We start from the raw sequence: 21,382 nt of genomic DNA, 5'->3' as shown, positions 1-21,382 counted from the left end.
ACTGGTCAACATGGTGAAACCCTGCCTCTATTTAAAATTACAAAAAAATTAGCCAGGCATGGTGGCAGGCACCTGTAATCCCAGCTACTCGGGAGGCTGAGGTAGGAGAATCGCTTGAACCCGGGAAGCAGAGGTTGCAGTGGGCCGAGGTCACGCCACTGCACTCCAGCTTGGTGACAGAGCGAGACTCCATCTCAAACAAACAAACAAACAAAAAATACAAAAAATAATGTTTTCTTTAATCTGGCTTACTTCATTGGAAGAACACAGGATACAACACATATATGTACAAAATATGTGTTAATAAGCTGTTTTATGTTATCAGTAAGGCTTCTAATCAACAGCAGGCTATTACTGGCTAACTTTGGGGGAGGGAGTCAAAAGCTACGTGTGACTTTCGATGGGGGGGCGGGGGCTGGAGGTAATGAGGGGGATGGGACGTAGGGTGGTCTATGCCCCTAACCTCCTGGCTGTTGTAGGGTCAACCGCACATCCCTTCAACAACAAAAAAAACTAAACTAAAACCTTTATCATATGCAATCAATAAATGTTCATGACAATGGATCAGCCCTCACAACATACCACAAAATGTTTCCAAAACATTTCATGAATTAGTATTTTTAAACTAGTACCATGTGCCTTTCACAAGTGTTATCTGTCCTTCTTTAGCATGTAACCTCTTAAAGTTTATTTGCATATTAAATGTCTGTTTTTCTCAAGATCTTTTGAAAATGAATCATCATGACCAGGGAAATCAGCACTGCACTAACTCTTAAGTCTTCAACCATGGAACACTAACACAGACCTCAAGGAACATAAAAAGGTAGGCCTATTCTTTTTTTTTTTTGCTTCATCTTTTAAGAGACAGAGTCTCAAAAAATAAAAATTGCCAGGCGCGGTGGCTCACATCTGTAATCCCAGCACTTTGGGAGGCTGCAGCGGGCAGATCACGAGGTCAGGAGATCGAGACCAGCCTGGCCAACATAGTGAAATCCCATCTCTACGAAAAATACAAAAACTAGCTGAGTGTGGTGGCACATGCCTATAATCCCAGCTACTCGGGAGGCTGAGGCAGGAGAATCACTTGAACCTGGGAGGCAGAAGTTGCAGTGAGCCAAGACCACGCCACTGCACTCCAGCCTGGCGACAGAGAGAGACTCTGTTTCTAAATAAATAAATAAATAAATAAATAAATAAATAAATAAATAAATAAAATATAAATAAATAATAAAAATTTTAGGCCAGGTGCGGTGACTCACACCTGTAATCCCAGCACCTTGGGAGGCCAATGCGGGCAGATCACTTGAGGTCAGGAGTTCGAGAACAGCCTGGCCAACATGGTGAAAGCCCATCTCTACTAAAAATACAAAAATTAGCTGGGTGTGGTGGCACACACCTGTAACCCCAACAATTGGGGAGGCTGAGACAGGAGAATCGCTGCAACCTGGGAGATGGAGTTTGCAGTGAGCAGAGATCAGGCCACTGTACTCTGGCCTGGGTGACAGAGCAAGACTCTGTCTTAAAATAAAATAACATAAAATAACATACCGTAAAATAAAATAACATAAAATAAAGTAAAATAAAAAAAAAACAAAAATTTTAAAAGGGTCAGGCATAGTGGCTCATGCCTGTAATCCCAGCACTTTGGAAGGCTGAGATGGGAGGATGGCTTGAACCTAGGAGTTTGAGACCAGCTGAGAAAGATGGCAAGACCTTTTTTTTTTTTTTAAAGAAAAAAAACGCTGTGGGGTGGTTTGCTCTGTCACCCAGGCTGGAACACAATGGCATGATCATACCTCAAATGCAGCTTTGAACTCCTGGACTCAAGAGACATTCCCAACTAGACCTCCCAAAAACACAGGACTACAGGTACACGCAACCACACCTGCATAATTTTTTTAAACTATTTTTTGCAGTGATAGAGCCTCACTATGTTACCAAGGCTGGTCTCGAACTCCTGGCCTCAAGTGGTCCTGCCTCCTGGCATCCCAAAAGGCTGGAATTATATACAGGCAAGAGCCACCATGCCTGACCATGCTGTTGATACTCTTGAAATTAACATTCTTTGGAAAGGAAAAAAAGTCCTTATTATGTATAACCTCTTAAAAAAAAAAATGGTTTCCAAAGGCCCTGTGTGAATAATTCAACTCGATAGTTAACAAACATCAAAAACCCAAACCATCTGCCTATATTATTTAGTGAATTTTAAACTGGCAGTCACAGTTAACCTTCAAAGAACATGAACCCCAAGCTTAAAAAAATTCACCAAAAAATTTCTGAAAGATAAAAATATTTTCCTGCTTAGTCTGTCCTCCATTTGGCCAACTCTATTTTGCATTCCAAATCCTGCAGTGGCAAAAATGGCTGCCTTTTGTTTACTTCTGCCTGTACATTTACAGCATCACTCAGAACAATGTTAAAAAGAAACGTGCTTAGCTCTGGAAAAACCAACAGTATCCTTGTACAGCTGCCATGCACTCCATTCATAATAGCTTTCTCACTGGCCTAGCTCCTCCCTTTGCTTCTGCCAAGACTCAATGGTCAATAGAAAAAAATTGGAAAGTGTTATGATCACAATAAAGAGCAATAAAACTATGCTTGAAAACTGCTAAACTTTTAAAAAGCAAAATGTTATAGAGAACAACAATGCCTAGGCCTAATGCTGTTGTGAATACAGAATACTTTCTAACACTAAGGAATTTGCATTTTTAATTAGGCAGAAAACCATAAGCATATAAGTCTAAAACAACTTAAATATTTTTTATCTCTAAAGACTCCAACTTATTGATAGAAGCATTTTTCATTTTCATTTCAATGTTTTCCCATGTTAAAAATGAATAGTTTTATGCTACAAAAACAAGTATTCAATATGTGGAGCTCTATGTGTAAAATGTCATTATACTTTACAAGGATGAATATTAACCTCCTGTCAAGAGGAGAGGAGGACACCAGAGCACAAGTCCAGAGACCTGGGCTCTAGTCTGGTGACACTGGCTATGCCACCTCAAGCAAATTATTTGCCCTTCTGGGTCTCAAGTTCTGTCTCTCTAAATGAAAGAGTTAGATCAATTTATTTCTAAAGTCTCTTAAAGCTTCAAATTTTAAAAACTCCATCTCAGAAACTTGAAGAGGTTTAACAAGTATAAATATATAGTGACGCTTTTTTAAACGAAAACTCATGACTGTTTTTCAAAGACAAATCAGAAACCTATCCTTTTTTGGTTTTGGTTTAATTTTTAAATAAAAATAGAGGTGGGGTCTCACTATGTTGCCTAGACTGGTCTTGAACTCCTAGGCTTAAGCAATCCGCCCACCTCAACCTCGCAAAGTGTTGGCATTACAGGCATGTGCCACGGTGCCTGGCCAGAAACCTTCACTTTTTTTTTTTTTTTTTGAGATGGAATCTCGCTCTGTCACCCAGGCTAGAATGCAGTGATGTGATGTCAGCTCACTACAGCCTCCATCTCCCAGGTTCAAGCAATTCTCTGCCTCAGTCTCCCAAGTAGCTGAGACTACAGGCGTGCACTACCATGCCCGGCTAATTTTTGTATTTTTAGTAGAGACAGTGTTTCGCATGTTGGATAAGCTGGTCTCGAATTCCTGGCCTCAAGTGATCGCCCACCCTGGCCTCCCAAAGTGCTGGGATTACAGGCATAAGCCGCTGCATCCAGCCACCTATACTTTTTTTAACAAACATATTTTAAAGTCAACCGATTATAGGAGGAAAAAAAGTGTCATCACTAGACAATAGCCCCATCATTAGACAATAATTTGAAAAACACCTTACTTGTAATTACTATTCTCAATTTTTGATTTCTCAAAACTCCCTTCAGGTTCTTGAATTGCAGTTACTACATAACACTTCTCAAATACCACCCAACAGCATTTATCAAAAACACCATGCCACTTATAATTCATTACCAGTCTCATTACTTTCACTTACCACATCAACTGCAGAAAAAACACATTCAATACAATGTATGTTCTGACAGCTTAACCATGCAGTTTTTATATATATATTTTATTTTTATTTTTTTGAGACAGGGTCTTACTCTGTCACCCACACTGGAGTACAGTGGCGCCATCACAGCTCACTCAGCCTGGGCCTCCTAGGCTCAAGTGATGCTCCTCCCTCAGCCTCCCCAGTAGCTGGGACTACATGCATGTGCCACATCTGGCTAATATTTTTTCAGACACAGGGTCTGGCTATGTTATCCAGGCTGGTCTTAAAATCCTGGTCTCAAGTGATTCTACCACCATAATCTCTCAAAATGCTGGGATTACAGGAATGAGCCACTGCACCCAGCCAGTTCTACTTTTAAAAGGCAAAAATGGGTCAGGTGTGGTGGCTCACGCCTGTAATTCCAACACTTTGGGAGGCCGAGGCAGGCGGACCACTTGAGGTCAGGAGTTCAAGACCAGCCTGCCCAACATGGTGAAACCCCCACCTCTACTAAAAATACAAAAATAACTCGGCGTGGCCAGGCGCAGTGGCTCACGCCTGTAATCCCCACACTTTGGGAGGCCAAGGTGGGTGGATCACAAGGAGTTCGAGACCAGCCTGGCCAACATGGTGAAACCCTATCTCTACTAAAATTACAAAAATTAGCCGGGCGTAGTGGCGCATGCCTGTAATCCCAGCTACTCAGGTGGCTGAGGCAGGAGAATGGCTTGAACCCAGGAGGCAGAGGTTGCAGTGAGCCAAGATCGTGCCATTGCACTCCAGCCTGGGTGACAGAGTGAGACTCCATCTTAAAAAAAAAAAAATTAGCCAGGCGAGGTGGTGCCCGCCTATAATCCCAGCTACTTGAGAGGCTGAGGCAGGAGAATCACTTGAACCCAGGAGGCAGAGGTTACAGTGAGCCAAGATGACGCCACTGCACTCCAGCGTCGGCGAAAGAGCGAGACTCTGTCTCAAAAAAAAAAAAAAATGCAAAAACGTTTATTTGTCCAGAGTTATCGATGCAACTTCAAACCAAATACTTGGCATTAACTAGAGATTACAGTGGTCCTCCTTTATGTTAGGGGGATGCATTCCAAGACCCTTAGTGGTTGCCTCAAATCAAGGATAATACCAAACCCAAGTGCGCCAATCAGAGCACGTTTCTGTGCATGTCTTCCATCCACAAATTTAACACTTTTTTCATCTTAACTAAGCACTTATCATATACCAGGGCCATGAAGTATGACAGCAAGCCTAGTATAAATTTTGTTGTTGTTGAGACAGAGTCTCACTCTGTGCCCAGGCTGGAGTGCAGCAACACTATCTCGGCTCACTGCCACCTCTGCCTCCTGGGTTCAAGCAATTCTCTTACCTTAGCCTCCTGCTGAGTAGATGGGATTACAGGAGCCCACCTCCATACCCCGCTAATTTTTGTATTTTTTAGTAGAGACAGGGTTTCACCATGTTGGCCAGGCTGGTCTCCAACTCCTGACCTCGAGTGATCTGCCCGCCTCAGCCTCCCGCAGTGCTGAAATTACAGGTGTGAGACACCACGTCCAGCCCTAGTATCAATTTCTTTTCGCTTCTTCAAAATTTTGTTTTAAAAAAGGGTTTCACCGGCCGGGCGCGGTGGCTCAAGCCTGTAATCCCAGCACTTTGGGAGGCCGAGACGGGTGGATCACGAGGTCAGGAGATCGAGACCATCCTGACTAACACGGTGAAACCCCGTCTCTACTAAAAGCTACAAAAAACTAGCCGGGCGAGGTGGCGGGCGCCTGTAGTCCCAGCTACTCGGGAGGCTGAGGCAGGAAAATGGCATGAACCCAGGAGGCGGAGCTTGCAGTGAGCTGAGATCCGGCCACAGCACTCCAGCCTGGGTGACAGAGCGAGGCTTCGTCTCAAAAAAAAAAAAAAAGGGTTTCACCATGTGCCCAGGCTGGTCTCGAACTCTTGGACACAAGTGATACAACCACCTTGGCCTCCCAAAGTGCTGGGATTACAGGCATGAACCACTAAGCCCAGCCCCTTCTTCACAATTTCATGAGTAGAAGATTCATTCTTACTGTACAACTTAGTAACCTCAGAATATGATTTTTTTCTTAACAACTTTCACCTGTTCACTTAAAGGAGGCATTTCCTGGTTTTTCTTTGGATATCTAAAATGCCAGCATCATTACTCTTATGCTTTGGGGGTCATTAAGTAAAATAACGGTGACTCAAATACAAGCACTGCAAGACTGCAACAGTTGATCTGAGAATCAAGATGGTTACTAGGCGACTAACAGGCTGGTAGTGTAGACGGTGTGGCTACACTACTATATCCACAGTATGTATCCACACTGCATAAAGGGATGATTCATGCCAGGACACAAGCAGCACAAGATTGCAAGATTTCATCTCGTTACTCAGAACAGCACACAATTTAACTTCTGGATTGTTTATTTCTGGAATTTTCCATTTAATGTTTTCAAACCACAGGTAACTGAAACTGCAGGAAGCACACTACGGATAGGAAAGGACTACTGTAAATGTTTTAGTATCACTTTTAGATGCCATACAGTAATTAAGACACAATTGTGGATGAGGGTATTACATAAGGGCCTGACTGGTCTAAAGTTCCTCCTCATTCCCTTTTTTGCCTCCTCAGAGATTAATGGTTTGCCTCATGAGCCCCACAGACTGTATTGCATAGAGGGTTCCCAGAGCCCTCTACGTACCTTCAGTTGTATCACACAAATTGTAAGTTTGAGTGCCGGGTCATCTTTAACTCCCCAGCAACTACTACATTTATGTTAAGTGTCACTGTGGAAAAGTGTCAACATAATTTTCACTTGAGGTAACTAAGAATCAGCTGCTTTTCCTTTTTCATTTTCTTTATTTAGAGACAGGGTCTCACTCTGTTGCCCAAGCCGATGCACAGTAGCAGGATCATAGCTCACTACAGCCTCAAACTCCTGTGTGATCTTCCCACCTCAGCCTCCTGAGTATCTGGGACTAAAGCAACTCACCACCACGCCCAAATAATTTTTTTATTTTTTATTTTTGTAGAGATTCGGTTCTAACTATATTGACTCGACTGGTCTCGAACTCTTGGCTTCAAGTAATCTTCCTGCCTTGGCCTCTCAAAGTGCTGGGATTACTGGTGTGAGCCACTACATCCAGTCAAAAATTTATATTTTAAAGTATTACTTCCATAATTGAAGAACATCATAATTAAAATCTTAAACTGCCATTTCTTTTTTTTTTTTTTTTTTTAGGCAGAGTCTCGCTCTATCGCCCGGACTGGAGTGCAGTGGCCAGATCTCAGCTCACTGCAAGCTCCGCCTCCCGGGTTTACGCCATTCTCCTGCCTCAGCCTCCCGAGTAGCTGGGACTACAGGCGCCCGCCACCTCACCCGGCTAGTTTTTGTATTTTTAGTAGAGACGGGGTTTCACTGTGTTAGCCAGGATGGTCTGGATCTCCTGACCTCGTGATCCGCCCGTCTCGGCCTCCCAAAGTGCTGGGATTACAGGCTTGAGCCACCGCGCCCGGCCATAAACTGCCATTTCTTAAAAAAAAAAAAAAAATCTGCTAGGCTTACCCAAAATAAAAGGAACTGTGGCATACGGCCTTCCTATATCAAGTCTGGTACCTGGGCCTGCTGCAGTGACATCTCCTGAGAGCTGATTAGGAATGCAAAAATCTCTCAGGCCCCACTCCAGACCTATTCAAAGTCAGTATTTTAACAAGATCCCCTGAATTTATCTGAATTCATGATAAAATCTGAGAAGTACTGGTTTGTAAGAAATCGCTTGATAGAGTCTGAACATCAGTTTAAGATCCACATAAAAAAACAAAAATATGGCCTGCACACGGTGGCTCACGCCTGTAATCCCAGCACTTCGGGAAGCCGAGCCAGGCAGATCACGAGGTCAAGAGATCGAGAGCATCCTGGCCAGTATGGTGAAACCCCGTCTCTACTAAAAATACAAAAATTAGCTGGGCCTGGTGGCGAGCGCCTGTAGTCCCAGCTTACTCGGGAGGCTGAGGCAGGAGAATCGCTTGAACCCGGGAGGCGGAGGTTGCAGTGAGCCGAGATCGCACCACTGCACTCCAGCCTGGCGACACAGCAAGACTCTATCTCAATAAATAAATAAATAAATAAATAAATAAATAATTAAATAAATAAAATAAAAATAAATAAATACAATACAATACAATAAGTCCAAGAGAGGAGGAAGCAGAAATTAGGATCCCATCCCCACTCAATGAAGCACCAATGAATTGGCCCCATTTTAGTCCTTCCTCCATGCCAGATTCAAGCCACAGGGAAGGCAGCAAATAGTGGTGGTTGTGAGAAGGTGCCCAGGCAAGGGATGCTGTCACACATGACTCACTAGCCGTTCCAAAAACAGCAGAGAGGGACCCAGAGTGGCTGCTTATTTCTTGTGAGAGAACCACAGGTGCACCTATGATAGTGGCATCACATCTCCCCAGTGCTTGGATCCCCAGTGGATGCACACCACCAGTGCCATCATTAGCACCCCCTTTCCCTCCTTGCGGAAGCTGCTGCAGGAAGGAGCACTGTGGGGACAAAGCTGACGCTGGCTTCCAGGTGGTTGCCTACTCCTACCTATTTTCTTCCAGCACAAAATTTGCTCATCATGAAAATATTTCAGTGACTTGTTAAATGCCCCTTTTCTAACAATTTTTTTTTTCTTTTTTGAGACAGAGTCTAGCTCTGTCACGCAGGCTGGAGTGCAGCGACACAATCTCTGCTCACCGTAGCCTCCATCTCCCAAATTCAAGCTATTCTTGTGCCTCAGCCTCCCGAGTAGCTGGGATTACAGGCGCCGGCCACAACCCCCCGCTTTTTTTTTTTTTTTTTTTTTTGCGACAGTTTCACTCTTGTTGCCCAGCCTGGAGTGCAATGGCGTGATCTCGGCTCACAGCAACCTCCACCTCCCAGGTTTAAACGATTCTCCTGCCTCGGCCTCCCAAGCAGCTGGGATTATAGGCATGCACCACCACGCCCAGTTAATTTCTGTATTTTTAGTAGAGATAGAGCTCACCATGTTGGTCAGCCTGGGCAGCACAGCCTGTGCAACACAGCAAGATGCCATCTCGAAAAAATAAAACAAAAATGTAGCCTGTTTTCAAACAAATATTTAGTCCATTTGGCTTTTAACATTCTAGGTTAATCACTAGGGAAATTATCACAGTATAAATATTATTGTATGTTTGAATATAACATTGAACTCTGCTGAAGAGGAAGACTCCAGACCAATTTGACCATGATTTATCAGATTCATTATATGTATACTGCTGGCTAAAAACATATTAAAAAATCACTTTTTTCCTATAGCAAGAATCAGCAAAAACTTCAACCAAACTCACAAAATGAAGACAGCATACAATCTTTTTCCCTGACCTAACCCTACTTTTATTCTACATGCCTTTCAAAATCCTATTGCTGATTACATGAAATACCCAACCATCTCATGTTTTACATTAAGGAATTATGAAGAATCTTACATCCTTTGGGTGAGCCTTTCATAGGCATAAAACACAAATCAAGTTTTACAATAATTATATACTACCTTTATGAGGTAAACCCTCGTTTAGTAAATGCTACTTTTTTAGCGAGTTACAGAGCACTCGCTAAAAAAAAAAAAAAAAAAAAAAAAAAAATTCCCTACCAGATCCCCTCAATTAATTCGACAGAAAATGAGGGAGTGACTATGTTAAGACAAAGCCTTGGTCCTAAGGAGCTCTAACAGGGGAGAGAGAGAGATGTTAATAAACTGAAGCTAAAAAGTAAACTACAATGTGAACTATCTGATCAGAAAAAATAAAAAATGTAGTAGACAACATAAATTAAGTATAACTGGACAAGTATACAAAAGCCTCTATGATCACCACACAAAGTAACCAGCACTCACAATTTGAAGAAACACCAATCTTTTAAGTAGACAACACCTATTTCATTGAATAGTACTAGTTAAACACTATCTTACTGTCATTCAAGAGAATGTCTACTGGCCAGGCACGGTGGCTTACACCTGTAATCCCAGCACTTTGGGAGGTCACAGTGGGTGAGTCACTCGAGGCCAGGAGTTTGAGACCAGCCTGGTCAACATGGTGAAACCCCATCTCTATCAAAAGTACAAAAATTAACTGGTGTGGTGGCACACGCCTATAATCCCAACTACTTGGGAGGCTGAGGCAAGAGAATTGCTTGAACCTGGGAGGTGGAGGTGACATCATGCCCCTCACTGCATTGAACCGAGACTGTACGCCAGCCTGGGTGACAGAGAGAGATTCCGTCTTTTAAAAAAAAAAAGGCTGGGCAGAGTGGCTCACGCCCGTAATTCCAGCACTTTGGAAGGCTGAGGCAGGTGGATCACCTGAGGTCAGGAGTTCGAGACAAGCCTGACCAATATGATGAAACCCCGTCTCTACTAAAAATATAAAAATTAGCCAGCCGGGGCTCAGCACGGTGGCTCATGCCTGTAATCTCAGCACTCTGGGAGGCTGAAGCAGGCGGATCACGAGGTCAGAAGATCGAGATCATCCTGGCTAACACAGTGAAACCCCATCTCTACTAAAAATACAAAAAAAATTAGCCGGGTGTGGTGGCAGGCACCTGTAGTCCCAGTTACTCAGGAGGCTGAGGCAGGAGAATGGCGTGAACTTGGGAGGTGGAACTTGCAGTGAGCCAAGATCACGCCACTGCACTCCAGCTTGGGTAACAGAGCGAGACTCCGTCTCAAAATAAATAAATTAATTAATTAATTTTAAAAATAATAATTTAAAAAAACACAGAATGTCTATTTCCCTCGAATGGAGGGGAATGCTGTATAAATCAGAGGTCTATACAGCAGGTGACCTGGACAGGTCACTTTCTAAATAAATGGCTTTTGTGATTGAGACTTTGTTGTATACCTGAGAAGGTAATGTATGGAAGAACTTTTAGGACGGTGGGTAATCCACCATTCCAAGTCAGGCTCCATTATTAACTAAGTTACTTAACCACTCTGAGCCTAAATGTCTTTATATATAAAACAAGGATGATACCAACAAAGGGCTACTGCAAGAAATAAATAAGTTTTAATGTAATTAAGATAGATGCCCCCCGCCGGGCGTGGTGGCTCATGCCTATAATCCCAGCACTTTGGGAGGCCAAGGCGGGCAGATCACAAGGTCAGGAGTTTGAGACCAGCCTGGCCAACACAGTGAAACCCTGTCTCTACTAAAAATACAAAAAATTAGTCAGGTGTGGTAGCACACACTTGTAGTCCCAGCTACTCAGGAGGCTGAGGCAAGAGAATCGCTTGAACCCAGGAGGCAGAGGTTGCAGTGAGCCAAGACCATGCCACTGCACTCCAGCCTGGGCAACAAAGCGAGACTCCCTCTCAAAAAAAAAAGAAAGAAAGAAAAAAAAGAAAAGATGGATGCCCCCCTCCATACCTTTTCCATGCAGTTATTCCTTGGGGACCCACAAAGCCAACTACTAGCTGGGTGCAGTGGCTTGTGACTGTAATTCCAGCACTTTGGAAGGCCAAGGCAGGAGGATGGCTTGAGTCCAGACGCTTAAGGATGCAGTGAGCTATGATTGTGACACTGCACTCCAGCCTGGGCATCAGAGCAAGACTCTGTCTCTTAAGTAAAAAATAAGTAAAAATAAAAATAGGCACTTGGTCTCAAATCACCCACTTGGCCCTCTTTCAAGTGTACTAAAAAATAAATAAATAAATAAATACCTTTCTAAAAAAATAAAAACAAAACCAAAAAACTTACAAAGTATCTACTATTATGGAAGGCTCCATAACTGGTTATTGCAGGAGACAAGCAGGTTACAGGTGCTACCCTCAAGGACTTTACAATCCTGAGAGGTTAAGATAAATACAGAAAAAATATTGACACATTTCACACAGAGAAGATAAACCTAAGAGATCCTCATCACTTCAGACATATTTCACCTATAGTCACATCACTTATATACAATTTGTAATGTAATCTCCTAGAGTGTAACAACTTAATACCTACCACTACGCTTGAGTGTGCAAATACAGGAAGGAAAGGAACTAAGGGAGTTAAGTAGTAGTCCAATTAAATGCTATATACTAATTTGCAAATTCTAAGTGCATCTCACTTCCAAAATACAGGAAGTTTCCTAAGGTGCTTTTAGGAGGCACAGGAGGCAAGGTGGATAGGGTAAGGCAGGAAAAGTTAGAAGGAAGGAAATAATCACCTTTTTTTTTTTAAGACGGAGTCTCGCTCTGTTGCCCAGGCTGGAGTGCAGTGGCTGGATCTCGGCTCACTGCAAGCTCCGCCCCCCGGGTTCACGCCATTCTCCTGCCTCAGCCTCCCGAGTAGCTGGGACTACAGGCGCCCGCCACCTCGCCCGGCTAGTTTTTTTGTATTTTTTAGTAGAGACGGGGTTTCACCGTATTAGCCAGGATGGTCTCAATCTCTTGACCTCATGATCCGCCCGTCTCGGCCTCCCAAAGTGCTGGGATTACAGGCTTGAGCCACCGCGCCCAGCCAATAATCATCTTTTAAAAATACTTTTTTGGCTGGGCACAGTGGCTCATGCCTGTAATCCCAACACTGTGGAAGGCTGACGTGGGAGAATTATTTGAGCCCAAGAGTTTGAGACCAGCCTAGACAACTTGTCAGACTCTGTTTCTATTTTCTTTCTTTTGTTTTTTTTGAGACGGAGTTTTGCTCCATCGCCCAGGCTGGAGGGCAGTAGCAGGATCTCGGCTCACTGCAACCTCTGCCTCCCATAACCATCATGCTCAGCTAATTTTGGTAGAGACGGGGTTTCACCATGTTGGCCAGGCTGGTCTCAAACTCTTGACCTCTGGTGATCCCCCAGCTTCAGTCCTCCAAAGTGCTGGGATTACAGGCGTGAGCCACCGTGCCAGGCCTAACCCTGTCTCTATTTAAAAAAAAAAAATACTAGTTAATAATAATGAATAGCCGGGCGCGGTGGCTCAAGCCTGTAATCCCAGCACTTTGGGAGGCCGAGACGGGCGGATCACGAGGTCAGGAGATCGAGACCATCCTGGCTAACACGGTGAAACCCCGTCTCTACTAAAAACTACAAAAAACTAGCCGGGCGAGGTAGCAGCGCCTGTAGTCCCAGCTACCCGGGAGGCTGAGGCAGGAGAATGGCGTGAACCCGGGAGGCGGAGCTTGCAGTGAGCTGAGATCCGGCCACAGCACTCCAGCCTGGGTGACAGAGCGAGACTCCGTCTCAAAAAAAAAAAAAAAAAAATAATAATAATAATAATAATAATAATAATAATAATGAATAAAAATAAAAAATATATATAATTTTCTTTGAGACGGAATTTTGCTCTTCTTGCCCAGGCTGGAGTGCAATGGTGCGATCTCGGCTCACCACAGCCTCTGTTTCCCGAGTTCAAGCAATTCTCCTGCCTCAGCCTCCCACGTAGCTGGGATTATAGGGATGCGCCACCACACCTGGCGAATTTTTTGTATTTTTAGGAGAGAAGGGGTTTCTCCATGTTAGTCAGGCTGGTCTCGAACTGACCTCAGGTGATCCACCCGCCTCGGCCTCCAAAGTGCTAGGATTACAAGCATGAGCCACCATACACCCGGGCAATAAAATATTTTTTTAAATTCAAAAAAAAAAAATGTAATTTTCTTTCAAGCTCATGCTTTTAAATGTATTTTTCTAATAAACTATATCCCATTTAAAAATCATCAATACCTTAATGTTTCAATTATATAAACTAATTAAAAATAAGGGCGGGGCGTGGTGGCTCACTTTGGAAGACTGAGGCGGGTGGGGATCACCTAAGGTCAAGAGTTCGAGACCAGCCTGACCAAAAAGGTGAAATCCTGTCGCTACTAAAAATCCTGTCTCTACCACGCCTGGCCAATATGTGTATTTTTTGTAGAGACAGGGTTTCGTCATGTTGCCCAGGCTGATCTGGAATTCCTGGGCTCAAGCTGGGATCAAATGATCTACCTACCTCATCCTCTCAAAATGCTGGGATTACAGGTGCGAGCCCGGCATACATCTAAGGCCAATTTAGGTGACTTTTTCTCTTCACTTCCCACTCCTCTCCTCCCTGCCCAATTGTCTTTTGGCTTACTAGCCACTTTCTTCGCATAGAAGTACTTATGCACATGTTTATTACAATATCCTGGGGTGGCAAAAAGAAAACCAGAGGTTCTAACTTTAGTTTAATAACAAGCATTCTAGCACAAACATTTTTCCAATAGTAAGTTTAAGTTCCATAATGGATTAGTAAATCGGGCCTATGTTAACCGGAATCCATGTCTTATGCCAATTTTTCCATCTGTATAGATCCCATATTGGGGGAAGGAAAGAGACTAACAGTTCCCAGTGCTAATTCAATAAACTGATTAAGAGTTGGCTGGAATAATATTCATCCAGCTTCAACAACAAAGATAAAACAGGTATGAGATGGTGACTTAGAACTAAGTATGTGTATGGCCAGGCGCGGTGGCTCACACCTGTAATCCCAGCACTTTGGGAGGCCGAGGCGGGCAGATCACCTGAGGTCAGGAGTTCGAGACCAGTCTGACCAACATGGAGAAACCCCGTCTCTACTGAAAACAGGGGAAAAAAAAAAGTCAGTTGGGCATGGTGGCACATGCCTGTAATCCCAGCTACTCGGGAGGTTGAGGCAGGAGAGAATCACTTGAACCTAGCAAGCGGAGGTCGCGGTGAGCTGAGATCGTGTCATTGCATCCAGCCTGGGCAACAAGAGTGAAACTCCGTCTCAAAAAATAAAAATTAAAATTAAAAAAAAAAAAAAGAAAGAACTAAATGTGTGTCATTCAAAGGAATTAAACAGATTTTTTTTTTTTTTTTTTTTTTTTTTGAGACCGAGTCTCGCTCTGTAGCTCAGGCTAGAGTACAGTGGTACGATCTTGGCTCACTGCAACCTCTGCCCCAGGTTCAAGGGATTCTCCTATCTCAGCCTCCCAAGTAGCTGGGATTACAGGCGTCTGCCACCACGCCTGGCTAATTCTTGTATTTTTTAGTACAGGCAGGGTTTCACCATGTTGACAGAGCTGGTCTGGAGCTCCTGACCTCAAGTGATCTGCCCACCTCGGCCTCCCAAAATGCTGGAATTACAGGTGTGAGCTATGGGGCCCGGCCCAGAAATTTTGTTAAAAAGAATTAAATGTGTGGGACATCTGTGGATTTGACAGTAGGTTCTTCACCACTTAGAGCACCTGAAGTCAAGGTGCGGTGACACATTTAAGACTTTCAACAATAAAAATGAAATAAAGTGAAAAAAGAGTAAACCTCATGCTCAAAACATCAAGGGTAAAAGAGATGGTGCAATCTAGTAACATCACAGAGGTATTCAAAGATCTGGAAAGCAGCATAAACCTATCAGACTGACACATCAGAAAGTACTACGTTTTCATAGCAACTAGAAATATGTGATACAGGGGGAGGAGACAGTACTAAAACCAACCTTTGAGGCAAGTAATACAAAAATAAAACATCCCTCTCCCTACACTGGAATGGAAAAGCTAGAAGCCTACTTTCTGTGAAACTATCAAACCTGAAAAGCAATTTGAGTCAAAACTTTAAGTCCTCTTTATTCTTCCCAAGTAATTAAACATTCTGCAGAATAAATCAAAATTCAATACACATACTTTAAATAGATGCAGGAGTAAGACTTAAGGAAGGATTTTATTTGGGCTACCTTGTAGAATAGGACTACCTATATCTTACTCTGTATTTACAGGAACACTTTAATAAGAATACAGAATATTCTTATTCTTTTAGAATAGAGGGCCGGGCCCAGTGGGTAACAAGAGCAGATACTCCGTCTCAAAAAAAAAAAAAAAAAAAAAAAAAACAGAATACAGAATCTCTTTAATAAAGAGATTATTCTTAAGCAGGGGTCACTAATTAATATAATTTTGATTGTACTGCACCCACATGTCTGATACGAGACACTCATTATAAAGGTATTTTTTTCTGTGCCAGAGGAAATTTTTTCGTCCTTAACGATATATCCCTAAAAAGCAAACTAACAAACTTTAGCATTTGAATACCTTTGATGCGCTTTTTTTAAAAGAGGCGACACATTTAAAGTTTCCTTTCACACACCTAAACTTTCTGTAAGGATTTTATTATAATTTCTAATAATAAAATTAGTACTACACCACCAATATAATCAACACACAAATACTTGTGTCATTAATCACAATACCAATTATTTAACATGAGAAAAACCAGCCCTAAAAAGGTAGCTATGAAACCACTGGCACGCACTACAGGAGTGTTAATTCACACACAGGACTTATTAGGCATTTGAATTACCCACTACAATTATGAAGCTAAGCGCTTCATAATCATTGTATTAGCGGTTTCTACTCCAAAACAGCCCATGAAGAACTTTACAGAAGAGGAACCGAGGCCCAGAGAGGAACCAAAGAAAACCAAATTTTACCCTGGAGGAAATAACACCATTCTGCTAGAACGTGCCAGATACTTCTAATCACTTTTCATGCGCAATATGAATTTTGCCAAAGTAATTAACGAATATGAAAAATACCAAGAAAACATACTGAATTCTAACAAAGCGTCTGACTTAAACACTTAATTACTTGAGACTAACTACATTTCATTATATAGAAACAACTATAAGGAAGTAAGTCTCCCAAATGACAAACAGTGGCTAAATATAAAGGAGTTATTTTTGTTCGTATTTGCAAAAAACAAACAAACAAGCGTAATCAAAGAAGCTCATCGAACAAGTTTAAAGTCAGGACTTGCAATAAGGAGTCAGAACCGTTACCAGAAAAAAAGAACCCAGCTCAAGCGGTGTGGTAGGGAGGAAGTTATTAAGAAGTTAGAATCTGCTGCTGCTTAACAGGCTCAGCTAGTCCATCTTTCAGAAGATAATAGTTCTAACCAGAACTTGTGGTTTAATCAGTGCATATCTCAGCACCAGCAATGGATCACATCCAGTGTTTGAGGGTAACAAAAAACTTGAGCATCACATCCAGTGTTTCTGAGGGTAACAAAAAACTTGAGCTGGCGCTAGATGTGGAGGAAAGTTATTTCCTTGCCCCACTTAAACATCCCTATGTCTTTTATCTTCGGGTTACATCTTAATGAGAAGGCACTATACTCTCACCCAGAGCACAGCTTCCCTGCGGAGCTGTCCTGACCCTAGCCAGGTTCCTCAATCAGAGCCCAGGAACCTAATTCCCTGGTTAGATCTCACCCAGCCAAGAGCCCCAGCCGGTAAATCAAACACTCTTCCTCACGCCCTCCCTGCTAACCTCCCAGGCCAATTCCGTGACCTACATCCCTACACCCTGCACAGAGCCCCAAACTCCGCACCCCCATTATACTTCCGCCCCACTGGCTTCCCAGTTAACCTTCGCCCCAGCCCCCACTCCATCTTTGTCTGGCTACCCCAAACGCGGCACCCCAGCGTTTCCCGACTCCCAACGGCAGCCCCTCCCCCACGCCGCCCTCCACCCTCCCGGCCTCGTCCCCGCCCCCACGCCCCCCATCCCCCGGCCGGTCACCCCGGCTCCGCGCCTCCCCGGCTTCACCAGACACGTCCCCTCCCCCGCTTCCTCCGTCCGCTCGTTCCCCACCCCGCGGCCCTCCGCCCACGCCCACCCTGCAACAGCGGGCGCTCAGCAGGCCTTTCACCTTGTCCATGAGCTTCCAGCACTTCTCCACCATCTTCTTGTCCACGGTCCCCGGCGGGTGGGGGCTGAGGTGGTGGTGGTGGTGGTGGTGCGGCTGGAAGGCGTCCTTCATGAGCCCAATCAGGCCACCCGAGCCCGAGCCCCCGGAGCCGCCGCCGCCCCCGGCCCCAGAGCTCTTCTTCACGTTGCCGGCCATGGCCTGGGCAGGGTCGGAGCCCAGGCGGGTCCACCGGCTCGGCTCGACTGCGAGTGAGGGAGAGAAGCAGGGCGTGAAGGAGGGGCCTCTCCCGGCCGCCGCCGCCGCCGCCGCCGCCGCCGGCTATCCGGGCGGAGGGAGGAGCGGCCGTGAGGAGGGGAGTGGGCGGTGCCGGGAGAGCGCGGGACGCGCCCCTTCCGAGCGCGCGAGCCCGAGGCCGGCGGGGCGCGCGTCCCGGAGGCGGACCAGCTTACTGGTGACCTCGGGGAATCGGCCGACCGCGGCCGGACTGCGCAGCGACGACCCCCGAGCCACTGGCTCCGAGCAGCCCGCGTGCCCACAGCTCCCGGAAAGCCGCAGCCAGCTTTCTGTGCCCGTCTCCCCCGCCCCTACGCCGGGGGCGGGGCGGGGCCAGGCTGGGGCGGGGCCGGCGGAACCTTCGGGCCTGCGCCCTCTGCTGGAGAAACGGGGAAAGGAGCGGCGGGGGATTGGAAGTGGTGGGTAGGTCCAAGGTGGAGTCTGCGCAGTAGCCAGAAACCGAGACTTCCATGCTCCTTGTGGGCGGGTGGTTGGCGCTCCTGGGGTGGGTCATGGGAATGTTTAAATTAAGACAGGTGGCGATGGAATGGAAGTCTTGATGTCAAGTCTTTCCCCACGCCTGACAAATGAAGAAATGGAGATTAGAGGTATTTGCTTATTTACACTGTGGGAGGATGGTGGGAGAAAAAGGAAAGTTATTTCTCCACCCCTTATTATTTTCAAGTCTTCATTAAGACACGACCAAGGACAGGAATATGAATACTGCGGCCTGTTCCAGCCGGATTAGGCCCCAGCAAGGCTTGAGACACTCAAGCCAGGAGCTCTTCTTCCAGGCCCTTTGACCTCTTGAAAAGAAAGTACTTCCTTTTTTTTTTTTTTTTGGCTCGTGAAGACTAGTTACGTTTCTGGGAATTGAGTCTCAAACATGTATTTAAGATTCTCCTACTCGGAGCATTGCACCACAGGTCGGCGCCGCCAGCATGAGGGCCTCCTCAGAAGCTGACCTGCTGCTGGCTCTGCCCGAGGGGGTTCTGTCTCCCGCCCAGGGAACAGAAATGCTGTTCCCGGTCACTTCCACTTCTCGGTCAATTACACTTCTCTAATGTAAAAGTTCCGTTGGAAGAACTTTGAAAATAGGAACTTCCCTTCCAAAGAAGGAAGTGCCCTGCCCTAATTTACTAATTCTGAGCCTCGGTTTTGGGAGTTTGCAGACCCAGGTGTGTCAGTAAGTATTAGTTCCGCCTTGGATCCCCCTCCAGGCTCTTCCACAAAGCACAAAGGATTAGGGAGCTATATTTATAGCTCCTGTAAAGGGGAAAATATCTTTGAATGCAGGGACCTTTCAGCCAGGCATCCTGGGTTTGCAATTTAATCGCCTTTATCTATAATTGATTTTGGAGTCAACATTATAATTTACTATCAGAAGAATTTCCTTTTATCAGTTTCCATTCAGGAAGAGAAGAATCTATGAAGGGAAAATCTAGGCAAAACTCCGTCCTTAGTGCCAACACCTAGTTGCAGGTCCTCCTTTTCTTTTCCCTGGACTGTTGAAACCTTTTCCTCTGCCTTCAATTCATCCTGCTACCATAGGCTTCCTAAAGTATAGTTCAGACAGCGTCACAAACTTTAAACACTTCCCATTGCCTCTGGAATAAAATTGACAAGTTGCTCTAACTCCAAGCTAAATAACCTTGTAGTTTTATACTACTCCCTGGTACACATGTCCTATGCTAGCTGACTCACCAAGTCATCAAATACAATTCTTTTTTATTTATTTATTTTTTATTTATTTATTTATTTTTTTTTTTTTTGAGACGGAATCTCGCTCTGTCGCCCGGGCTGGAGTGCAGTGGCCGGATCTCAGCTCACTGCAAGCTCCGCCTCCCGAGTTTATGCCATTCTCCTGCCTCAGCCTCCCGAGTAGCTGGGACTACAGGCGCCCGCCACCTCGCCCTGCTAGTTTTTTGTATTTTTTAGTAGAGACGGGGTTTCACCGTGTTAGCCAGGATGGTCTCGATCTCCTGACCTCGTGATCCACCCGTCTCGGCCTCCCAAAGTGCTGGGATTACAGGCTTGAGCCACCACGCCCGGCCATATTTATTTTATTTTGAGACAGAGTCTCTCTCTGTCACCCAGGCTGGAGCGCAGTAGCACAATGTCGGCTCACTGCAACCGCTGCCCACCGAGTAGCTGGGATTAAGGTGCCTGCCACCATGCCTGATTAATTTTTGTATTTTTAGTAAAGATGAGATTTCACGGTGTTGGCCAAGCTGACATGACCTCCAATTCCTGACCTGAGGTGATGCGCCCTCCTCGGCCTCCCAAAGTGCTGAGATCACAGGCATGAGCCACCGCACCTGGCCAATTCTTTCTTTCTTCATCACCATTACTCAGACTGTTCCCTTATTCCCTCTGCCTGAAGTGTGCTTTAAAATCCAATCCATTTGGCCCAGTGCAGTGGCTCACGCCTGTAATCCCAGCACTTTGTGAGGCCGAGGGGGGAGGATCATCTCAGGTGAGGAGTTGGAGACCAGCTTGGCCAACATGGTGAAATCTGGTCTTTACTAAAAATACAAAAAATAGCTGGGTTTAATGGCAGGCACCTGTAATCCCAGCTACTTGGGAGACTGAGGCAGGAGAATTACTTGAACCTGGGAGCCAGAGGTTGCAGTGAGCTGAGATTGTGCTACTGCATTCTAGCCTGGGTGACAAGAGTGAAACTCTGTCAAAAAAAAAAAAAAAAAAAAAAGAATAAATAAAGTAGATTAATAAGAAAAGGAAGATTGCCCTTTTTTTACCTTTTTTTTCCCCCCCAAAAAAATTTAGCTGGACGTGGCGTGAGCCACCACGCCAGGCCACAATTCTTATTTGTCTTGTTTTAGAAAACGTACAAGAGAGGGGATTGGACTGTTAATCACAATGTCATTCCCATTCCAGATTATGCTAGAGTTGGTTCATCCTGCATCACATTGTGTAACATGTAGCCTTTTTCTTATCCCACTTCACCTTCACCCCAAACCACATCCTCATTCCACACCTGAAAGTCCATTGACTGAGCCGGGCATGGTGGCTCATGCCTATAATCCCAACACATTGGGAGGCTGAGGCTGGCGGATCACTTGAGGTCGGGAGTTTGAGACCAACCTGACCAACATGGCGAAACCCCGTCTCTACTAAAATACAAAAAGTAGCCAGGCGTGGTGGCGGGCACCTGTAATCCCAGCTACTCTGGAGGCTGAAACAGGAGAATGCCTTGAACCTGGGAGGCGGAGGTTGCAGTGATCTGAGATCGTACCACTCCACTTCAGCCTGGGCACAGAGCGAGACTCTGTCTCAAAAGAAAAAAAGGAAAGTCCATTGACTGAACGTATTTGTAAACTACATTCTCTTCTGGGGTATAGTTGCTTGTATTCTGCAATCTCTATTCTAATGTCATTCTATGCATCAGGATGAGAAAAGAAAAATAGCTCAAAGCTGTCTGAACTGTGTGAGGTATGCAAAATTATCAGGCCCAGAGAAACAT

The 21,382-nt window shown here is 44.9% G+C and overlaps 1 protein-coding gene across 1 annotated transcript in view; it reads right to left on the bottom strand.

Moving 5' to 3' along the window:
* CBL (Cbl proto-oncogene) overlaps nucleotides 1–17,999 on the bottom strand; it is a 95,794-nt gene extending 77,795 nt beyond the window's left edge. The window contains exon 1 of the mRNA XM_030918075.1: nucleotides 17,626–17,999. Coding sequence (XP_030773935.1) covers nucleotides 17,626–17,820 — 195 coding nt within the window. The 5' untranslated portion in view covers nucleotides 17,821–17,999. The remainder of the gene's footprint in view (nucleotides 1–17,625) is intronic.
* Between the last annotated feature and the right edge of the window lie 3,383 nt (nucleotides 18,000–21,382).

This window comes from Rhinopithecus roxellana, chromosome 15, assembly GCF_007565055.1.
Source record: "Rhinopithecus roxellana isolate Shanxi Qingling chromosome 15, ASM756505v1, whole genome shotgun sequence".
Taxonomy (NCBI): domain Eukaryota; kingdom Metazoa; phylum Chordata; class Mammalia; order Primates; family Cercopithecidae; genus Rhinopithecus; species Rhinopithecus roxellana.
Note: the sequence above shows the minus strand (reverse complement) of the source record. Positions and strands in the feature narration are given on the sequence as shown.